This window comes from Solea solea, chromosome 7 (genome assembly GCF_958295425.1).
Source record: "Solea solea chromosome 7, fSolSol10.1, whole genome shotgun sequence".
Classification (NCBI taxonomy): Eukaryota; Metazoa; Chordata; class Actinopteri; order Pleuronectiformes; family Soleidae; genus Solea; species Solea solea.
In genome coordinates, this window is record NC_081140.1 from 3,724,736 (window position 1) to 3,746,607 (window position 21,872).

Here is a 21,872-nt window from a genome sequence, read left to right on the forward strand (position 1 = left end):
TCATTGGTGACACAGAGAAGCTGCATGTGTCACAGCGCTGGATAAACAGCACGATGTCAGGTTTGCTGTTCTTGGAAATTGTTCTGACTGTGAGAGAATAGGAAAGGTCACGGGCTCCCTCGGAAGCATTAATGTACTTATTTCAGGATAATCTAGCAATTATGAGAAAATTCGGCAAAAAAAAAATGGGTCACTTCAATAATTATCATTAATGTTTTGGGGACAACGTGAGAACTTTGGGTTTAAGGGAACACACCATAGCAGCAATGTCACCGTCACTGCAACATCTGCTTTTAATACATTATGGCACCGCTGTTACCATGGTTACCCCCTTCTTTTAAAGAAGCAAGTAACAAAACAACATCACATCCAGACACGACTCATCACCTCAGAATATGCCAAACTCATAGAAACATTAGTGAATTAAGACTTTATATTAGCCCCTAATAACAAAATGAAATACCATTCGTGCCGCGGGATCACGGCATTTTTGTGCAACATCATCAGCCGATTGGTCCAAACTCAAACCACCGGCATCATTGACTTTTCCGCGGAGCATTTGCTGCGCTCTCTCCTTTGTGCTTTTTCCTGGTTCATGTAGCGATTGTGTCGTCGAGCTCTCGGTGCCCACACACAAAAATCTCACTGCACCTTTCGCCCAACGCGAAAATCCACATCTGTGCGTTGACTATGATGTAAACTTGCTGCACAGGAAATGAACACCGTGTCCAGTGTGAACGCAGCATTAAGATCCTAGTGAACATTTTCCTGAGAATTACAATTAGTTTTGCACACATATCAATTATTGATAGTGCATTTAACCTTTTTACAGCAACAGTGTACAGTATGTATTTGTGCTCAGGGAGCAATTGACCCAAGCCAGGATTTTGCCAGTTACGAGTCCACTTCCTTTACTCTTGAACATGGGCTGGCAGTTTATGGTCTCAACCACTGGTTTTACCTTTTCTTCTATTTAGCGTGATGTCCATTTAGTGAATTATGGTCACAGCAACAATTTACAACCAACAGCAACTCTGCCTCAGATTAACTAAAGCCAATACTCTCTTACCAGCAGGTGGCAGTAATCTATATTTATCAGTGGAAAAAGGGAGACCAGATGACGGGCACATATAACCTGCAGTATTTGTATATCTTATCATTTGGTCGTCACATGGCTCATGGTAGCAAAGTAGTCATTGTTGCTTGCTTCATCAGTACCATGTATCTTCTTGTCTTTGATTGGCTGGAGCTAAACAGCCAATCACAGTGATCTCTCTCATCTGTGGACAGGTACATCAAGTCAACGCAGAATGTGGACAACATGCAATGGACACCTAGTGCCTGATAAAGGCAAGGTTGCAGGAGTTAGGTGGACATGCAGTGGACAAGTCAGTCTCAGTCAGGCTCCACCCCCACATGGCTTCTGGCTAAAATACTAAACTCAAGGCTTGAACACACGTGAATAATTCATCTTGGTGAACAAGTGACTTTCTGTTTGTACGGTGTCGTCTTTTACACTGCACATATATTATATAATTATATAATTGACATTAACGATCACTAAGTCAACAAGCACTGAGTTTATGACAGGATGTTAAGTCAGATTCTGGTTCACCCAGCTGTACATGATGTATATTCTAGCTGCACAGATATTATCTACACTGATGTGAGCTGTGTGTGTGTGTGTACTATATATGTACAGTATTTGTAACCTCTGTAGGACCTTATCTGTCATAAGCCCTCACCTTGTCTCAGGACCAGTAGTCCTCATGGAGACCAAAACCTGGTGGCAGAACCTCCTTTCTGAGGAACGGGTTAAGTTTAGGACCATTGACTGTTAAGAATAAAGCTTCTTTAGGATGTCTAAATAAATGTAGATAGCTGCACACACCTGTGTGTGTGTGTGTGTGTTTTCCCAGTATTACTCATGCTGTCGGGACCCAAATCTGTTCACACAGTCCTTATAGGGACAAAAAGAACATTATTACATTATTACATTTTAAGAAGAAGACAGCTTGTATGGTTAGGTTAAGGTTAGGGTTAGGCTAGTAGAAGTTACATGTTAAGGGCGGAGGAAACAAATGTCAGTCGATGTAATGTCCTCTGAAGTCATGGAAACCAGACTCTCTGTCTCTGTCTGGGTGTGTGTGTGTGTGTGTGTGTGAGAGAGAGGGAGAGGGAGATAGGGGGAGAGAGAGGGAGATAGGGGGAGAGAAGCTTAGACCCGAGCAGAAAGGTATGAGTCACAGATGCTTTCATGCCATTTAGTGTTCTCTGCATGAGGGGGGCAGTAAATTATAGCAGCAGTGTTCACTGAATCACAAACAAACACAAACACAAACACACACTAATCAGCTGTTGCATTTCCAGATGAGCGTGATATTAATAGCAACGTAGTGGATGAAGGAAATCTATGGTTTGTGCATCAACAGAATCCAGGATCCACGTTTCTTTTTTGCACAATTGACTGAACAGTGGTGTAAACGTCACTGTACATTTCCTTCATTTATTAGGTACATTTATTCATTCATTTATTAGGTACCTAATGTACTTGTACATACATTAGGTACAAGTGCCTGTACATAGGTACTGGCACTTTGTTGTGAATATTCTGTCTGGATTCTGGTGGATTTTGGGGTGGCCTGCTGGAGATGTTCAATACCTAAATTCATTCAGATTCATAGCCTACATCCTACATTTGCAGGGTCTTCACCTGAGCATTCGGCTTAGATTAAAAAAAACGATGGATTTTTCCAGATGATAAAACCGATAATCCAAGGAATGTGAATAAAAACAAAGAATACATAAATGAATAAAACACCAAGGAAAATAAATGGTCTTATAGCCAAATACACAGCTTTAAACAAAATGTCCTGAGCAAAAATCAGACTGCTCCTTTAATTGCGCACCACATGTGGCCGTCTCCAATTAACAACGACAGCAAATAACACACCATGTGCAGGATATATCACTCTCCAACTCACAAATGAACATAATTATCATATAACTATAGATACAGTATGTACAGTATGTTTGTAGTCGAGCTGTGATATGCAAACTTTGCATTCAACATCTATTTTTGTAAAATGCTGCTACACTGGCGATGTCTTTGACATGGACGTTAGAGGACGACTGACTGTAGCCTAACATGAAAACTGATAAAATGATATAAAACCACCAGACGTTCTTTAATCTGTCTGTCTCTTGTGGGTTGGACTAATCCAAAATACTGAAAACAAGGGGGGTGCTCTCTGAAGACATGCTGTAACTGTGAAACAGGGGGGGGGCTCTGAAATCAGCCCCTTTAGCACTTGGTACATTCCTCCAGATGAAATCAAATCAACCACGAGCCAAAATCAGAATTTGAGTCGAGCCAGAACGGATCGACTCATAAATCGACCAGTCGACTTTACAGCCCCAGCTGTAACACAGAAAAACAAATGAGGCTCAATTAATACAGACAACGGGGCAGTTTAACACACACAAGGTGCCATGGTTGCCCTCAATCTCTCCATACATGAAATATCATTAACAGGCCGCTGTTCTCCTCTCATGAGTGAGTGCATCAGGAGCACACTGGCCTTTTCTACAAGATAGATAAACTCATTTTTTTAGGCGTGAGAAATTGGAGGTGTGGTGTGAGAGAGTGTGAGAGTTGGCAGCCCTATAATGAGTGTACTACAGATTTAAGACCATTCTTGCTTTATTCAGATGTCCAACTCTACGAAGTTGATGCTGATGATGTACTTGCATCAACTCTGCTAACTCCGCCCAATGCCTGATTATGAAAAATGCCAAGAAGTGGCCTGAGAGCTGAGTGAGGGAGTTGCATCTGTGAGACGAGGCGGTGGAGAGAGAATCATGATAAAGAGACAGCTCCAGCTTTTATAAAAGGAAGGGAAGGAGTCAACAAGCTTCACACTGATTACACAGAGAGTGAAAGGGAAAGCTTACACCAGAAATGCAACATTTGAATGGCAGTGGCTGGTGTTTGAGCGGAGAGACAGAAGATGTACTGATGACATGTAATGTCTGTATTTATAGTATATAGCTCTGTTCTGGTCTCGTTTCTAGTCTCTAGTTTCTATCATGCATCTTTCATACTAGTCCACACGCTGCCGGCACAGCTGTGTGGAGCAAAGTGGGGTTAAGTGTCTTGCCCAAGGACACATATAGACTAGCAGAGCCGGGAATTGAACCCACAGTTGAAAGTCAACTCACTCTGTCACTATGCTACTGTCGCTCAATTCTAACTTCTCACTTTTACTTTTACTTCTAAAACTTAAGTACATTTTACATCGATGAAAACTGTTGTTTACTTTGATACTTAAGTACAGTAAATGTCATATACCTGGAGACTTTTACTCCAATAATATTGTACTTTTACTCAAGTATAAGACTGCTAGATAGCTATATACGCTGGTTTACACCTGAAAATAAGTGCTTTCGGGGTTTAGTTACACTTACAAATAAATATATTGATTTTCTGAAAAGCAACAACATGGATTTGAGTTGCTATCCAAACAGAAGACAATAACAGCCAAACTGCACAAATCCCTCTCCAAAAAAGCCATACGTCATTAACAGTGCAGCCTCATGAAATACACATGACAGGGACCAAATCAAAATGCATCGTGCACTCCTTGAAGTCGAAGAGAATAGAGGGTTGAGTGCATATACGCATGCACAGACAAGCATTAATGCAACGAGGACAACAGTGTGTGCTTTTCTTTCATTAGAAAACAGCACCAACACTAATTAGAAGCAGTCAACATCAAAGCTGTGCCCTGAACTCAGACAAACACGCAACAAAGACGGAGCTGGACACACTGGATAACACACTGGATAACACACTGGATAACACACTGGATAACACACTGGATAACACACTGGATAACACACCGGATAACACACCGGATAACACACAGGATAACACAGGAGCTCAAGTGCAGGCTCTTTGGTAGATAAAAAGAAATGACAAGTGGGACACAAGAACCCATATATGAAGCTGAGAGGGACCTTTAATAAAGACATTGTCATCCACTTATGCTGTTATGGAGGTTATTACATCATACATGAATAAGAATTAGTCCTCATTTGTTTACAGAAACAGAGAACCAGGATGCGACTTAAAACCTAAAGTGAAAAGTGGTTTGTGTGGCTTAATCAGCCAGTTATAAAGTTGATAAATGTTTCTACTGTATGTCCCTAAAGCCTTCTTTTGTCCTCCAAACGTTTATTTGACATTGACACAAACAGACATGCAGTGAGTAGATTATCTTAACAAACAAATGTTGATTAAAACATTCCTTACTGCATCAAATCTGATTGTTTCACCCAAAAATATTTATACAATATCTTATTTACCAACTATATTTAAGCTTTCAATTTTGAAAGTTTCCAGTTTACACCCAGTAATTCTCATTGAAAGTTTACGGTTTTGAAAATTCACAGAAAAGAGTTATCCTCTCAACTCTCCCAAATGGAATTAAACTCCCCCACATAGGAAGCAGCATATTTAAAAAAAAAGGTAGTTAATAGTTAATTATTAACATCCTTAGTTAGTGTTAAAACTAAAATCATGTCTCATGAGGTCAAAGCGCATGACGTAAGGTCACCATGCATGAGGACCCAAAACTTTCATCAACAACAACAACAACAATGACAACTGTTGATTCAAGGAAGCTTCAGTGTTAAAATATGAACGGTGACCACAACAGTGTCATTATTCCACGAAACACTGGTCACATGCTGTAGGACGAGTTCAGGCTCTTGTGTGTCTGTTTACTGCATTTTACTGCTGAGGAAACCACTGGGGGGTAAATGGAGGTTTCCATGGACACTGCTGCTAATAGTTAAGTGATCAGCTTGGAGGCAGCCCAGAAGAAAGTGGTGAGGAGAAGATAGCTTTGTTTTCAGGCTGTGATTAAGAAGGTGGCCTCTCCATTAGCTCTTAACAAAACTCCCATGACATCAATCAGGGTGTAATTAGTACAAGTTCTCAAGGAAATAAAAAAACTTGGTTCTGCCATTACGACCACTTTCCATAATTTCCTTGATTGTTTTGTCTTCTAATGTCTTCTCTGATCATTCACAACCTCTTCTAACACATTCTCCTCTATTCATCGTCAGTAAGTGTCTCCATATAGATCATCATGTACCGTTCTGCCAGAGAACAACTCTCCAGAATATGAAGGCAAACGTGACTGATGGTTATGTCACTGCAGCTTGTCCATTAGTGTCTTTATGACCCAACATGAAAATGTGTTTGTGCCCTTTAGGGAGGAACGAGTGAAAACATGAAGTGTTGTGTTGTTCTCCAGCTTCTGCTCATCATTCATTCTGGGAATTCACAGCGTATTTTCTCCACATTGACTCTGACCCAGTTGAGTTGCCATGGTGTTTGGGAATATTCTGTCATTTAGCTCCACAAACAGGTCAGAGAAGTTTGACGTTATTCTACTGTCCAATATATCAAAGTTAAACCAGGTGTGCTGCTGCTGTTTACACCATCATTTCATTTAAAGCAAAAATATGCAGTCATTTTACCCTAATTTAACAGCTTCAGAGTCATAGTGGTGGTTTAATGGCTTGTTGGGGGCAGATTGGGGGCTGTCTTCACTCTAGCGGAAAAACAGCCTCGCAAGGTACCAGCTATAAGATCAAGGCAGCTATAGAGTTATTTTAGAACGAGGGCGTCCAAACCTTTTGTCATGAAACGTCAAGTCTGTTAGTGCTGTTTGCTTAGTTTAGTTATTGTGTTAGTTTAGGTTTAAAGTCACGTTAAGTTCATGTCACTTTTGGTCTAGGTTTGATTTTCACTTCCCCTTTTATTTTGGTAAATGTCATGTTTTCCTGTCGCGTGGTTTATTCAGTTGTTTTGACAGATATCCCCTAATTCCCTCATGCACTTCACCTGGTGATCCTTGATTCCCTCTTCCCTATATAGTGTCCCCAGTGTCTTTGTCATTTGTCAGTGCGTCGTTTATGCTTTCGAGAGAACACATCAGAGTCCAAGTTTGTTTCGCCATAGCTCAAGTGCCAAGTCAAGTTTAGTTTAGTTTCTCCTTCTGTAAAGAAGTGATTTTGTTTTTGCCTGTTTTTTCCAGAGGAAAATAAATACTCTTGAAATCATCAGCAGCAAAATCATTCGTCTCGTGCATTTGGGTCCAAACAGTGTATTCACCGTTCCTAACACTTTTTTAACGAGGGCCATATTTGATAAGGTGAAGATTTCCGGGGGCTTTCCTTTTTTCCTTTTTTTTTTAAACAGTAACATTTAGATTAAAAAATTAAATTTTCATTGTCACAATTATCATTTCTAAATGGAAATGTAACCAAATCTAAGCAGCGTAGGTGTGAAAAAAATTAAGAAAAATTGCAACTCCGTACGAGCTGAGCAAATGGTGGTGATACGTGACCCAGGGCCATTATAAGTCCATCCCTGGCCATAAATAATACATTATAAGACGGAAGCTGCAGGCCACACAACATCTCACGAGGGTCATGATTGGCCCGCAGGTCATCATAACAGAGCCAGCAAAAAAGAAGCAACTGTCTGAGCGAGTGAGCGACGGGGCCACACGTGAGTAAACATGAGACCGTGTTGTTTTTCCCCCGAATGACAAGAATTAAACGCAGAAACATGCAAAACAAATGCTGACCGGCATGGACATGGCTCCATGGCTTGTGCTCACCGGCTCCATTGAAAACTAATGCACATTGCCAGGGGAAAGTGAAGAGAGGGAGGAGTTTGTACAACAGTGGTGATAAAGAGGTAGACAACGCATGGATGTTTACGGTGGTGCCGTAAAAACACCACAGCTCCACAGAGAAAAGGGCGAAGAAAGCGACCACATTTGCAAAGTTCCGCTTCAAACAACTGTTCAACTGCTTCATCACATGATAGAGTTGTATCGAAATATTGTAAATTACAAAACTTTTAACTAAAACCTGATTCCCACTGGTGAACAAAACACGTTTGTGTGCTAATCCTTATTTGTCACAAACTTCACTTTAAAGTCAGAAAAGTCCTTTTAACATAAAGTGGTAAACATATTTTTAAGGCAGCCAGCCATTCCCAAATCTGAAAATCCTCTGAGGTCCAAATCCAAACCTTAAATCACGACTCTGATCAACACACAAGACTAGGATCAGAAATTCCCAAATATATTATTGTTTTCATTTGAACAGTTTAGTAATGTTAGTAATCAGTCCACATATCTTCCAACAAATGCGTGTTGTTGTTACAGTCAGACTAAAAAGGTTTCACAACAAAGTGTTCACTCTCAGAGTGCACACTTATCCATGAAAACAGTGAACTGTTAAAGCTGTATGCTGACCGGCTGACACTGGCTACCTTTATAAAATATTGCTATTTGTCTTACCTGCGATACTAGCTCAACACATCAACAACAACACATCATTTAAACGCCATGGCTTTGTTTTATTCCTTCTAAGTATTTCTTTAAATCTATCGAACATATTTCACAGAAATTTAAAACTTTCATGGGGGCCACGCGGTTGGTATTCATGACCGGTCGGAACGAGGGCTCTTCTGTATGGAGTTTGCATGTTCTCCCCGAGTGTGCGTGGGTTTTCCTCCCACAGTCCAAAAACATGTAATAAAGGGATTAGGTAAATTGGACACTCTAAATGCACCATAGTGTGAGTGTGAGTGTGAGAGTTGATGGTTGTATGTGGCCCTGTGATGGACTGGCAGACTGTCCAGGGTTTAAACCGCCTATCGCCCTATGTCAGCTGAGATTGGCACAGCGCCCCCCGTGACCCTCATGTGGACGATAAAGCGGTAGAAGATGGATGGATGGATGGATGGATGAATGGATGAATAATAAATCCTGACAAAATCCAAGGAAAGCTTGTCAATTCTGCAAAACTGCAACTGTCAAAACTGTCCCTTTTGTATTGATTGTCCAAATATTGAATTCATTTTATTGACATTGTAAACAAATCCAGCTTTAATCCTGAAACATCATCCTCTGACCTGCACACACAACGTGAGCCATACTGCTGTGTTGTGTTGTGTTGTTGTGTCTTCACTTAAACACGGTGGAAACAGTGATTCCCCTCTGGGGCTAACTATGGCTTAGATGAAGCAGCAGCAGCAGCATTAACACAGATAAAGGGAGGGGTTTCCTTCATCCTCCGGCCTGTTTGCTCTGCTCCACTGTTTACGTTTCTTAATGGATTAACGACCTAAATGGATTTGATCATAAAACCGTAAATAGCAACAGAAAGAAACTGATGGAAATCTATAAAATGCCAAACAACGAACTGTGAAAGCAGTGTGTGTGTGTGTGTGTGTGTGTAAGCCAGAGGCTGTGTTCACTGTGAATGAGTCATAGGGGGATAAATGGTAAACAATGGCAGCATATGGATCCTCTGCAGTGCTGTCATTGAAGATAATCTCTTATAAACCAGTTTCTTTTTCAACATGAGTTTCTTTCCCTTTCATAACAACAAGAATCTTGATTTTACATCATTTCACTTCTCTTAGACTTAGGCATGGGATGACCCAATCATTTTTATGTCACTATTGTCTTGACAAAAATAACTGTGAAATAACAGCAACACATTTGAGCCACAATGTTGTTGTGATAATATATGTACAAAGTAAAAAAAGAGAAAACAAACTGAAATCATTTTATATTTGTAAATTGAAAAACAGACAGACTTTTGTGTTCATACTCATACCTTCATTTGGATTATATGAATTTCATTCATTTCTTTTACTGAATCAACAAAAAAATATTTAGGTTGCAATCTTACAAAGCAGATGTTACAAAAACATAAGCTGCTTTACCAAAAAACAACTTCCTGTGTTTTGGGCGCCAAGTTACAGCCGTTACAGCCGCTACAGCACCTACAGTCGCTATAGTAGCTACAGCCGTCACAGCAGCTACAGCAGCTATAGTAGCTACAGCCGCTACAGCTGTCACAGCAGCTACAGCCGCTATAGTAGCTACAGCCGCTATAGTAGCTACAGCCGCTATAGTAGCTACAGCCGCTACAGCAGCTACAGCCGTCACAGCAGCTATAGTAGCTACAGCAGCTACAGCCGTCACAGCAGCTACAGCCACTATTGTAGCTACAGCCACTACAGCCGTCACAGCAGCTACAGCCGCTATAGTAGCTACAGCAGCTACAGCCGTTACAGCAGCTACAGCCGCTATAGTAGCTACAGCAGCTACAGCCGTTACAGCAGCTACAGCCGTCACAGCAGCTACAGCCGCTATAGTAGCTACAGCCGCTACAGCAGATACAGCCGCTACAGCAGATACAGCCGTTACAGCAGCTACAGCCGCTACAGCAGATACAGCCGTTACAGCAACTATAGCAGTCAGACCCTGCAAACATCTTGATGGACAGAAAGAGGCTATAAATCATGGCCGTCTGCACACTCTATGTGTGGATCAGCACCACAGCACTGGGCAGCCTACGAGACGGGACTTCTGATGTTCAGTCATACGGGAAGAGAAGCAGTCAGTCATACGGTCAGTCAGTGCGGTCAGTCTCAGTCTGGCCTCTGTGTGTGGATTAGTGGAGGAAACAGGCAAGTGAGTCTGAAATGCAAGGGGTGTTTCACGAAGACCAGATGAGACACAGGGACTGTGCAGAATACTAATTTTAATACTATGAAACCACAGAAGCAAAGTGTTATGAGGAAGTGCCAAAACAAATTAATCTAGATTCAAGATTCAAAGTGTTTATTGTCATATGCACAGCAAAGAAACACGTTTCTCTGTACAAAGAAATTCTTACATTGCTGTCCACTCAACGAATACCAGCAAGAAGTAAACAAAGAAAAAGTATTAAAAATAGTATATAGATATACATAAAGAAAAATAATAAATATTAAAAATAAAAAGATATATGTATATAATTCATATATTTCTCCTGTATATGCATATATATACATCACAAAAGGGTGATGCAAAGTGTCGGCCTCCTTAGAACAATCCCCTTGAATAAAGTATATATAAAAGGTTAATCCTAAGGCTAAGAAAGCCAAACTATGTTTATTTTAAAGCTATTTTTCACCTGTACAAACACATTTATAGGTAGTATATTCCATTTCTGCTAGTAAACCCTCCTAAATGTTACATGTTTTCATCCCTCAGCCTCCTCCAGCTTCTATACCTCCATCTCTCCACATTCATCCTTCATTCTGAGAAATCCCAGCGTCTTTCTCTACATTGTGACCCTGTTGCGGTGGATCAAGCTCAGGGAAAACGTCGTTTAGCTCCACAAACAGCAGCAAGAAAAAAATCCTGCACCGGTTTCGACCTCATCCTACCGCCTGTTAGATCAAAGCTACACCACATGTGCTGCTGTTTACACCATCATTGCACCTTCTCTCTTCTACTGATACTGTAACGCAAAGTAATGCTGCATAGGTTGATGTGGGTGGAGCAAATGATCTTCATAAGCTTCTGCTTCAAATCATGAAACACACATATAAAAGGCTAAAAGTAAAACACCACTAATTAACAACCAATCAATGTTGCAAAAGGTTCCGTCCGTTGGTTTTCATCAGACATATTAACCTCCATCATTAATATGTTATATTTTTATAACCCATCAACAGCTCATCATTTCTCCTCATGCGTGCTGCACCTGCTAAAGGTGTTGACAGAAGATGCCACGGCACAAGCTTTCCAATTTAAGAGTCATCCTCCTCTACCGTGTGTCTTCTTCTTCTCCTAAACTCTGACCACTAAAGCTGCCCCTGCTGCTGCCCCGGCTGCTGCCCCTGCTCCTCCTTCTCTATTTGAGTCTCATCACCTCAGCCTCTAACTCTCTTTTTAAGGAAGCTGCATCAACTTGTGCACCTGCTCACGATCATATTTGGCTCCAGCTTGGTGAGAATTACAGCTTTTATTGACTTTTATTGAACACAGTGATTCCTAAAGACTGGGTCAGGTCGTGGGACGTTTATGTTATAGGTCATCAAACAAATGAGAGAATGTGACGGCTGTGTCCGACCAACAGGCTGTGGCGGCAACAACAGCACTTCCAGTGATTGGCCCAAGCAAAGTGCTACAGAGGTTGTTGGAAAAGCTTCACAGGAGATTGAAGATGATTCAGCAGCAGCAGTTGGAAAAAGTATCCATGATGGTACATACAGTTCACTGATGTCATGTATTTCTACCCTTAATTCATAGTTATTTACATTTATATATATACATGTTTATATTTCATATTAATGTTTGGTTTTCATGACATTGAGTGACGCATGATTTGATTGATGTGATTATTCTTGTGTACATTATCTACAACCCTGGTCTCGCCTTATTGTGGAGACGTAGTTTGGTTACTCACTTCTGGTTCTTCCTGACGGAAACTGACAAGATGCTCGAACTGTTAGACGACGTCACGGTCATGTCTGATTATTCTCAAACTTTATAAGGTTTACGTTCTTTGCAAAGACATTGAGGACAAGTTTCAAGGATCCTTCTATGCCCTTATTTGTGGCATGCAGCCAACAAGGTACTTTTTGTTGATGTATAATATTATTTTTGGTTTGTTTCAAATTGTATTGCTAGCTACATGTGTGTAGCCTACGTTTGTCTGGTCTGATTTTGCTTTATGGTACCTGGAGTGAATCATACTTCAGATTTGGGAATCTTGACTCATGTGCGTCCACATCAGAGTCATTCATGATCACCATACTACATGTAGTAGTCGTGTTCTGCTTTCGTCTCAACTGATATTGTGATTTGGGTCACAACATTACATTACATGTCATTTAGCAGACGCTTTTATCCAAAGCGACTTACAATAAGTGCATTTAAACATTTGGGTACAAATAAGAGCTAGAAGTAAGTAAGAGCTTCAAGTAAATCAAACTATGAAGTGCTAGTCATAAGTGCGATATATAGTTTTTTGTTTTTTTTTTCTCGTCGTCGTTATCGTCTTAGTCGAGGTAGAGTCGGAAGAAATGTGTTTTTAGTCGGCGGCGGAAGATGTGGAGGCTTTCCACTGTCCGGATGTCAATGGGGAGCTTGTTCCACCATTTGGGAGCGAGTACAGTGAACAGTCTCGAGTTCTGTAAATGCCTCTGCGATCCTCTCAGTGAGGGGGCAGCGAGCCGGTTTGCCGATGCAGAGCGAAGTGGGCGGGCTGGGGTGTAGGTTTTGATCATGTCCTGGATGTAGGCTGGACCGGATCCGTTTGTAGCATGGAACGCAAGCACTAGAGTCTTGAAGCGGATGCGAGCAGCTACAGGAAGCCAGTGAAGGGAGCGGAGGAGAGGTGTAGTGTGGGAGAATTTTGGTAAGTTGAAGACCAGTCGAGCTGCTGCATTCTGGATGAGTTGCAGGGGTCGTATGGCACACGCAGGGAGACCAGCCAGGAGGGAGTTGCAGTAATCCAAGCGTGAGATGACAAGAGCCTGGACCAGAACCTGTGCCGCCTTCTGGGTTAGAAGAGGCCGTATCCTTCTGATGTTGTACAACATGTATCTGCAAGATCGAGCTGTTGCAGCAATGTTGGCAGTGAGGGAGAGATGGTCATCAAGTGTCACACCCAGGTTCCTTGCGGTATGAGACGGAGTTACCACAGAGTTGTCGAGGGTGATGGTTAGGTCTGTGGTGGGAGAGCCCTTTCCTGGGAGAAAAAGAAACTCAGTCTTGTTGAGATTGAGTTTCAGGTGATGGTCAGACATCCACTGAGAGATGTCGGTCAGACAAGCGGAGATCCGTTCTGCTACATTTGTGTCGGAGCTGGGAAAAGAGAGGATGAGTTGGGTGTCGTCGGCGTAGCTGTGATAGGAAAAACCATGAGAAAGAATAACAGAACCAAGAGAGTTGGTGTATAGAGAGAAGAGGAGAGGGCCCAAGACAGAACCCTGAGGGACCCCAGTAGCTAGAGGACAGGGTTCCGACACAGATCCTCTCCAGGTTACTCTGTATGTTCGGTTTTGAAGATAGGACGAGAGTAGGGTAAGTGCAGATCCTGAGACACCTAGTTCTTGAAGGGAGGAAATAAGGATCTGGTGGTTAACTGTGTCAAACGCTGCAGAGAGGTCCAAGAGGATGAGCACAGAGGAGAGAGAGGCAGCCCTGGCAGTGTGGAGTTGCTCAGTGACAGCAAGGAGTGCAGTTTCGGTCGAGTGACCTGCTTTAAAACCAGACTGAAGAGGATCAAGAAGGTTGTTCCGGTGAAGGTAGGAGGAGAGTTGATTAAAGATAGCACGCTCCAGAGTTTTGGAGAGAAAAGGAAGAAGAGAGACAGGTCTGTAGTTATTTACTTCAGACGGGTCAAGGGTGGGTTTTTTAAGGAGGGGGGTCACTCTGGCCTCTTTAAGAGAGTCCGGAAAGCAACCAGATGATAGAGATGTGTTAATGAGGTGGGTGAGGAAAGGCAGAAGATCAGAAGCAATTGACTGAAGAAGGTGAGAGGGGATAGGGTCAAGGGGGCAGGAGGTGGGGCGGGCAGAGGTTATTAGGGAAAGAACTTGATCCTGAGATAGAGGGGTGAAAGAGGATAGAGAAGGAGCTGAAATTGTGGTTGGTAGAGTGGTGAGATCAGGAGGTGGGGTTGAGAAAGAAGAGCGAATGTCATCTACTTTCTTTGTGAAGTAGTTGACAAAGTGAATTGGTAGAAGGGAGGAGGGAGGAGGGAGGGCAGGGGGGTCAAGGAGGTTAGAGAAGATCGAGAAAAGTTTTTTGGGGTTAGAGAAAGAGGATTGAATTTTAGTCTGATAGAAAGATTGTTTGGCTGCAGAGATAGAGGCAGTGAGGGTGGAGAGAAGAGAGTGATAGGAAAGCAGGTCGTCAGGGAGTTTTGATTTCCTCCATTTCCTTATTGCTGCCCGTATCGTGGCTCTCTCAGTACGCACTGAGTCCGACAACCACGGGGCTGGGGAGGACTTACGAACCCGCCGTGAAGTAAGAGGACAGAGAGAGTCAAGAGAGGAGGACAGAGTACAGAGGAATGTGTCTGTGGCAGAGTTGGGATGCATGAGGGAGAAGGAGTCAGCTGAAGGAAGTGCTGAAAGAACAGTTGAGGAGAGAGAGGAGGGAGAGAGAGAGCGAATGTTGCGACGGACAAGTGCAGTATCTGATGAGATGAGATCATCAGATTGGGAGAGTGGGAGAGAAGGGTCACAACAGTTCATCTCCATCATAGTTAACAGTTTGGGTGCCCATGTGGAAACTTGGGAAAACACTGTTCATCGTCCGACACAGCGACACATCAGTTCTTCTTTCAGATTCCCTCACTCGTTATGCAGCTTAACATTGTTTTGTGAAAAGTGGTCACATGGGTAACGTTTAAGTATTGAACTTTTGTGTATTATTTGATTTGTGAGTTGTTGATGTTGTTTTTCTGCCTCGTGGTTTAATCAGGGTTCCCACACCTTGGTTGACATTAAGTTCAAGGACTTTTCAAGGACTTTCCAGGACCAAATGTGCTGACACAGCTGAAGATGGGAGGGCAACTTGAGGGCATCACGTCATGTGCTCTCTCTCTCTTGCTTGACGTAACTCACTCATTGTTCTGCATGGAAATCTCACGTCAATGGCAGAGACAGTGGACAGTGTCCACAACACGGCAAGTAATTATGACGAGTTCTGCTTAGGCCTAGTCTTTGTACATCAAGCAATGCAGCGCATGAAACAGTAGGTGGCGCTGTAACAAACAAGGGAGACATTTATCTAATCTTAACTTTGCTGTTGCCTCCATTCGTCTGAACCTAAACACATAACTAAGACACTGACAAACACAGAGAAAGTCATATGGAGCTGATAGACTTCATCAGCATTGAACGTTATAATCTACAGGTTTAAATAAGGAATATTTAATACCATACCGCCCTAATATATGCACTAAGAGCTACTGAAACTACTACCAGGGCTATTTTTAGATGTTTTTTTTATCATGTTATCACTCAATCCTACTTCACAGTGGAATATTTTACGATAACAACAGCAACAGTTTCCCCTGCACATGATACAACCAGCACATGTTGACTGTAAACTCCACCAATAGAGAACTGTTGGACAAAGACACAGTTGTTGGTCCTTTCAACTCGGACAGTCCGCCAATATGCATCAATCAATCAATCAATCAATCAATCAATCAATCACACTTTATTTATACGGCACTTTTCACACAAAGTAATATAAAGTGCTTCACGAGATAAAAAAAACAAAAACAAAGCCACGCTAATCACTCATCATCCACCTACTGACGAAAAACTGTCAAAGATATCAATAATCAGTAATAATGAAACACTGAAGACTAGAAATATTATGCCGCTTTTCCACGACTTGACTCGCCTCAGCACGGCTTTTTTGCTTTTCCATTAGGGACAGTACCTGGTACCGAAGGTTCCAAACCAGCTGAGCTGATATTATACATGACATCATCAGACTGCCGGTCACTGGAAGAGGCATGAGTCCAACACAAGAATCAAACCGAACAATGCCGAAATATAGATCACTTAAAATGACTTTAAGATCCCGAAAACGTGTGTTAATCTCCAATTTACACGATTTACAATAAAATGTAAAAGTAGATATGGTAGTTATTTACTCAAATAAATACAATTCTGCTTACAATTTTGCAAAGTAAACAAATAAATAAATAAAGCTGGAAAATGTCTTATGTCTCTATGTCATAAGTTTCCAGGGAATTCCTTTTTTCTTTTTTTTGTTGCACTGAACTGAAATATTTGTGTGACACGTGCCACAGCAGCAGTCAGGGAACAAGGGAGATTCCTCTGAAATGTCCAAAAGTAAATGGTCAAATGCTGTATGTACCGTCGTATTTACATTTCATTAGTAATCGATCAACTGTGTGACGACTACAAATCAGCTGTTTATCACCGATCATCTGCCGTGATTCTCTTCTCATACATTGCTGTAGCAGTGTAACAGTGTAACAGTGAGTCCAAACCAGTGGAAGCTCAGCTTTCATTGATCTCTGTGAGACAGCACGGAACAGGCAAAGGACGGAAACTCAGCTGGGAGGATTTGTGTATAAATAACTGGGCCTGAAATGAACTTCCCCTTTTTCACAGACCAGCAACCGCCAGGATCTGAGCTCCTGTTTTCAAACCCCACAAACATCACCTGCAACCACTCACAAAATTCACAACTATTTTGATAATGGATTCATCGGTTTCAGTGTTTTTATCAATAATTAAAACATGCTTCTTAAATGTGAATATTTCCTGGAAAACATTTGTGGACAAAACAAGACATTCAAGGACATCATCATTTCAAGGTCTGGTAAACACTGGTAAAATCGACGTTTTTCAACATCTTCTGGCATTTCACAAACGAGTAACCCTAACCCTCGAGAAAATAATCAACAGATTCATTGATAAGGAAAATATATATTAGTTATATAATAGTAATTGAAAGCGTTAACTCCAAAGTTTGTCCCATAGACTTCCATTCAAACAGTTCTTTTTGTAACCAGTGAAGTCGCCCCCTTGAGGCTATTCAGTATACTCTAACTTCCTGATTGACTTCACCAAGGTAACTGGAACACTGCATTGTTGATACAATCTATGGGCGAGGTCTCTGAAAACACACAGTCATTTTGGAGGATTTTCACAATCTCTGTTTACAAACAAGGAAAAAGCTCCTCACACAAAACCAACCGTTGTTATCTACCGATGTCTAATCATTAGTGTGCTGCGTCGTCACATTTGTGTACATGAGTGGAGTTGTGTAACGGCATTGGACTCTTTGTTTAACTTGTCTTCACTTCCACACCAACACAGCTCATTTGGTGTTAGTGACATTTTGTCTATCTCTCTTCTGATTGGCTGACAACTCTTTACTGTAAACAGTTACATGGCCTCCTGTTCACCTGTATTTTTCTTTAGCATTTAGTAGCTTGCTGCAAAAATAACTCAATTAGGCTATTTCTTACTTGTTTTATAACGTCAATAAACATTTTCCTAAAGGAGGAAAATAGACAATAAAGCACGATGAGCGGAGAGCCTGGTTGATAAGTGATGTCTGTGTCATGTTGACAGTCAAATCATGAATCTCAAGGCTGTTTTGCAACATTTACATCCATCTATGGTGTGGACAGGATTTTTCTTTTAAAACCTAAAGAGAGAAAACTGCATGTTTTCTCTCCTGCGGGTGTTTTGGGATTTGTGTGTGTGTTTTCCGTTTTGCATTGTTTTGTTTTTGCAGCGTGTTTCTGTTGATGTATGTGTTCTGTCTTTCTGCAGATGACTTTTCTTTTGCAGCACGCTTCTTAAAGCGGTAGATGATGACTGACTGACTGACACACACACACACACACACACACACAGGGTGTTTACCTGTCGGAGTGTCTTCAGCATCTCTGTAGCTTCGTCCTGTTTGCCCTGCTTGGCCATCAGCATCATCTCCTGGATCATGCCGATGCGTCTCTGGTACGGTGGCGGCGTCCCACCTCGGCTCAACCTGTCCCCAGACTTCAGCATGAGGGACGCCAGGATGTCCCCACGCTCCTTGGTGGGCGTCCGCCTCCAGCTGTGCTGGGGACTGGCTCCTCCTCCAGACTCCTGGCCTTTGGTCTGCTTAGCACCCATGATGGTGCTGCGTTCAAATCAGCAGTAAAGTGAGACTGGTCCCACCTAACAGTCGTGCAGAGGTGGGTTTGGTGCAAGTTTGAGACACTTTGCACATGAAGATGTCAGGGGTGATCACATCTGTACAGAGTGTGCAGTTTGGAAGCATTCTGGGGAATCACAACCACATCAAAGAAGACAACATGAATGATGATCCCCATGAAAAAAGAAGTCGTTTTCTGCCTTTGTTGAACTTGTTAATCTCTGAAGGTGAAGCTCAGGTCGGGAACAGGTCGCAGAATGAGGCTGCTGCCTGCAGCATGGCCGCAGAGCAGGGACACAGCAAAGTCAGGATGATGCAGGATGCAAGGAGAAGAGAGAAGAGGAGGAGGCAAAGGGGGAGAGAGAGAGAGAGACGGTGGCCCGCAGGAGCAGCAGCTTACTATCCCGAACACAACTTCACCAAAATATTTACCTTCGTCGGCAGCGTTGTGTTTTCCCTCTGCTCAAAACTGATGCCTCTGTCCTGGACCAGAGCAGCAGCAGCAGCAGGGAGGGGGGGAGGAGGAGGAGGAGGAGGATGGAGGGTCGTGGTGCATGAAGCAGGGCATGGCAATGTTTACGTCCCTGTAGCTAACTGTCTGCTCCTCTCTCTGCTCTGTCCTTCCTCAGCTGCTGGAAGTCATTTATAACCCGCTACAAACGAGCCTTCGTGTATCCCCGCGGCGCTGCCTCTGTCTCTGCCTCTGTCTCGGCCTCTGTCCTCGGGACTGTGTGGAGGCTGCAGAGCCCCTGACAGCAGCAGACGGACACACAGACATGAGGTTTCTCTCTCTCTTTCTCTCTCTCTCTCTCTCTCTATCTCTCCTTCCGATGTTGCTGGGACCGAAGTATGTATCGCGCCCTCTGTTTAGGGTAGCGCGCAGCGAGTGCACGTGAGCGGGTGAAGAGGGAGGAACCAACTGAACCAATCTCCATTTGAATGTGCGCGAATTTGATGTCGCGCAGCTCACTGGCAGAGCTAAATATAACGTATTAAGATGACTCATGCATTTCAAAACACTACACACTCTTTCTGTGCAATCGGCATCAAGGAAGCTTTTCATAAAATCATCTTATCTCACGTTTTGTTGCTTTTCATGCTTATTTTTGTCGAACAAGTAATTGCTACAGGCCAACAATATATTCATTTATGAATGTTTGTGCAAAACAAACTATTCTTGCAAAATCCTCTCTATTTATTTATTTATTTATTCACTCTTACTTCCAATTGTTCCTCTTGGTTTCATCTCTACTTTGCCTTTTTGACATTTGGAGATCTGAATGTTGTGGCTTCTGTGTATTTTTAACGGCGCTGTATAAGATTGTTATCATTGACAAAAGTAAGTAGCAGTTTTGTGGATGAAACTCAGAATTGTTGTGTCCTGCCTACTCTCTACAACATACTCACAAATGGCAAATAGTGGAACAATATTATAGAGAGAACAGGTCATATTTTGAGATGCATCTACAAATTCACCATTATTCTACTGTAAATCTAATGTAGTTCCATATTGGAAAAAAGCCCTCAAATTCCAAATTAATTAATTCATTTTATATGCGATATAAGATAAGATATATAAGGTTTATCTGCCTGTGCATCATAAAATAATGCAGATAAAGCAGAATGTGTTCGCAAGTTCATACTGCGGTCAAGTGAGCCGTCATTCGTTTTTAAATGCGCCCTTGTAGTCGAACTTACGGTCGACTGAGAATGTCAGCGCTAGTTTGATACCGAGCGAGATCACTTCCGGTTTTCAAAATAAGACGTTACTAATACAAGTGCAATCAATCATGCTGATTTTAAGACATTGAGTCGCATTGTCCAGAAGCTATTGATCTATACACAATTGATCTCAGGAGCATGCTGACTACTCCCTCATTCATTATCAAACAATTTTACTGTATCATTTTTGAGAAATTAAGCTTTAAAGTTGTCTCTTTTTATTCTCAGAAAAATGGAAAAAAAAGGCAACTTTGCGGATTAATTTCTCAAAAATGATACAGTAAAAATGTTTGATAATGAGTGAGGGAGTAGTCAGCATGCTCCTGAAGTCAACTGTACCAACCGTTGTCAGAACATATGGGCCAAAGTGATGTTATTGTACAGTAAAAATGGAGTTTTCTGCTTTTTTCTGTGAAAAAAAGAGACAACTTTGAGGATTAATTCTCAAAAAATATGTAGTAGAAATGTTTGATAATGAGTGAGGGAGTAGTCAGCATGCTCCTTAGGTCAACCGTACCAACCATTGTCAGAACATATGGGCCAAAGTGATGTTATTGTACAGTAAAAATGGAGTTTTCTGCTTTTTTCTGAGTAAAAAAGAGACAACTTTGAAGACTAATTTCACAAAAATTATACAGTAAAAATGTTTTATAATGAGTGAGGGAGTAGTCAGCATGCTCCTTAGGTCAACCGTACCAACCATTGTCAGAACATATGGGCCAAAGTGATGTTATTGTACAGTAAAAATGGAGTTTTCTGCTTTTTTCTGAGTAAAAAAGAGACAACTTTGAAGACTAATTTCACAAAAATTATACAGTAAAAATGTTTTATAATGAGTGAGGGAGTAGTCAGCATGCTCCTGAGGTCAACTGTACCAACCATTGTCAGAACATATGGGCCAAAGTGATGTTATTGTACAGTAAAAATTGAGTTTTCTGCTCTTTTCTGAGTAAAAAAAAGACAACTTTGAGGATTAATTTCTCAAAAATTATACAGTAAAAATGTTTTATAATGAGTGAGGGAGTAGTCAGCATGCCCCTGAAGTCAACTGTACCAACCATTGTCAGAACTTATGGGCCAAAGTGATGTTATTGTACAGTAAAAATGGAGTTTTCTGCTTTTTTCTGAGTAAAAAAAAGACAACTTTGAGGACTAATTTCACAAAAATCATACAGTAAAAATGTTTTATAATGAGTGAGGGAGTAGTCAGCATGCTCCTGAGGTCAACTGTACCAACCATTGTCAGAACTTATCGGCCAAAGTGATTTTATTGTACAGTAAAAATTGAGTTTTCAGCCTTTTTCTGAGTAAAAAAGGACAACTTTGATGCTCAGTTTCTCAAATATTATACAGTAAAAAGTTTGATAATGAGTGAGGGAGTAGTCAGCATGCTCCTGAGGTCAACTGTACCAACCATTGTCAGAACTTATGGGCCAAAGTGATTTTATTGTACAGTAAAAATTTAGTTTTCTGCTTTTTTCTGAGTAAAAAAAAAGACAACTTTGAGGATTAATTTCTCAAAAATTATACAGTAAAAATGTTTGATAATGAGTGAGGGAGTAG

At 41.6% G+C, this 21,872-nt stretch overlaps 1 protein-coding gene across 2 annotated transcripts in view; it reads right to left on the bottom strand.

Moving 5' to 3' along the window:
• The window catches only part of lrrc75a (leucine rich repeat containing 75A), a 64,375-nt gene extending 44,890 nt beyond the window's left edge, over positions 1-19,485 (bottom strand). Inside the window, exons 1-2 of one of the 2 annotated variants that reach the window (XM_058634544.1) lie at positions 19,020-19,485; positions 18,314-18,714 (exon numbers count right to left, since the gene is read on the bottom strand). In XM_058634544.1, coding sequence (XP_058490527.1) covers positions 18,314-18,565 — 252 coding nt within the window. In that variant the 5' untranslated portion in view covers positions 18,566-18,714; positions 19,020-19,485. Of the gene's footprint in view, positions 1-18,313 lie in introns of both variants that reach the window. The other variant, XM_058634545.1, reaches the window with a different exon arrangement.
• Positions 19,486-21,872: the final 2,387 nt, after the last annotated feature.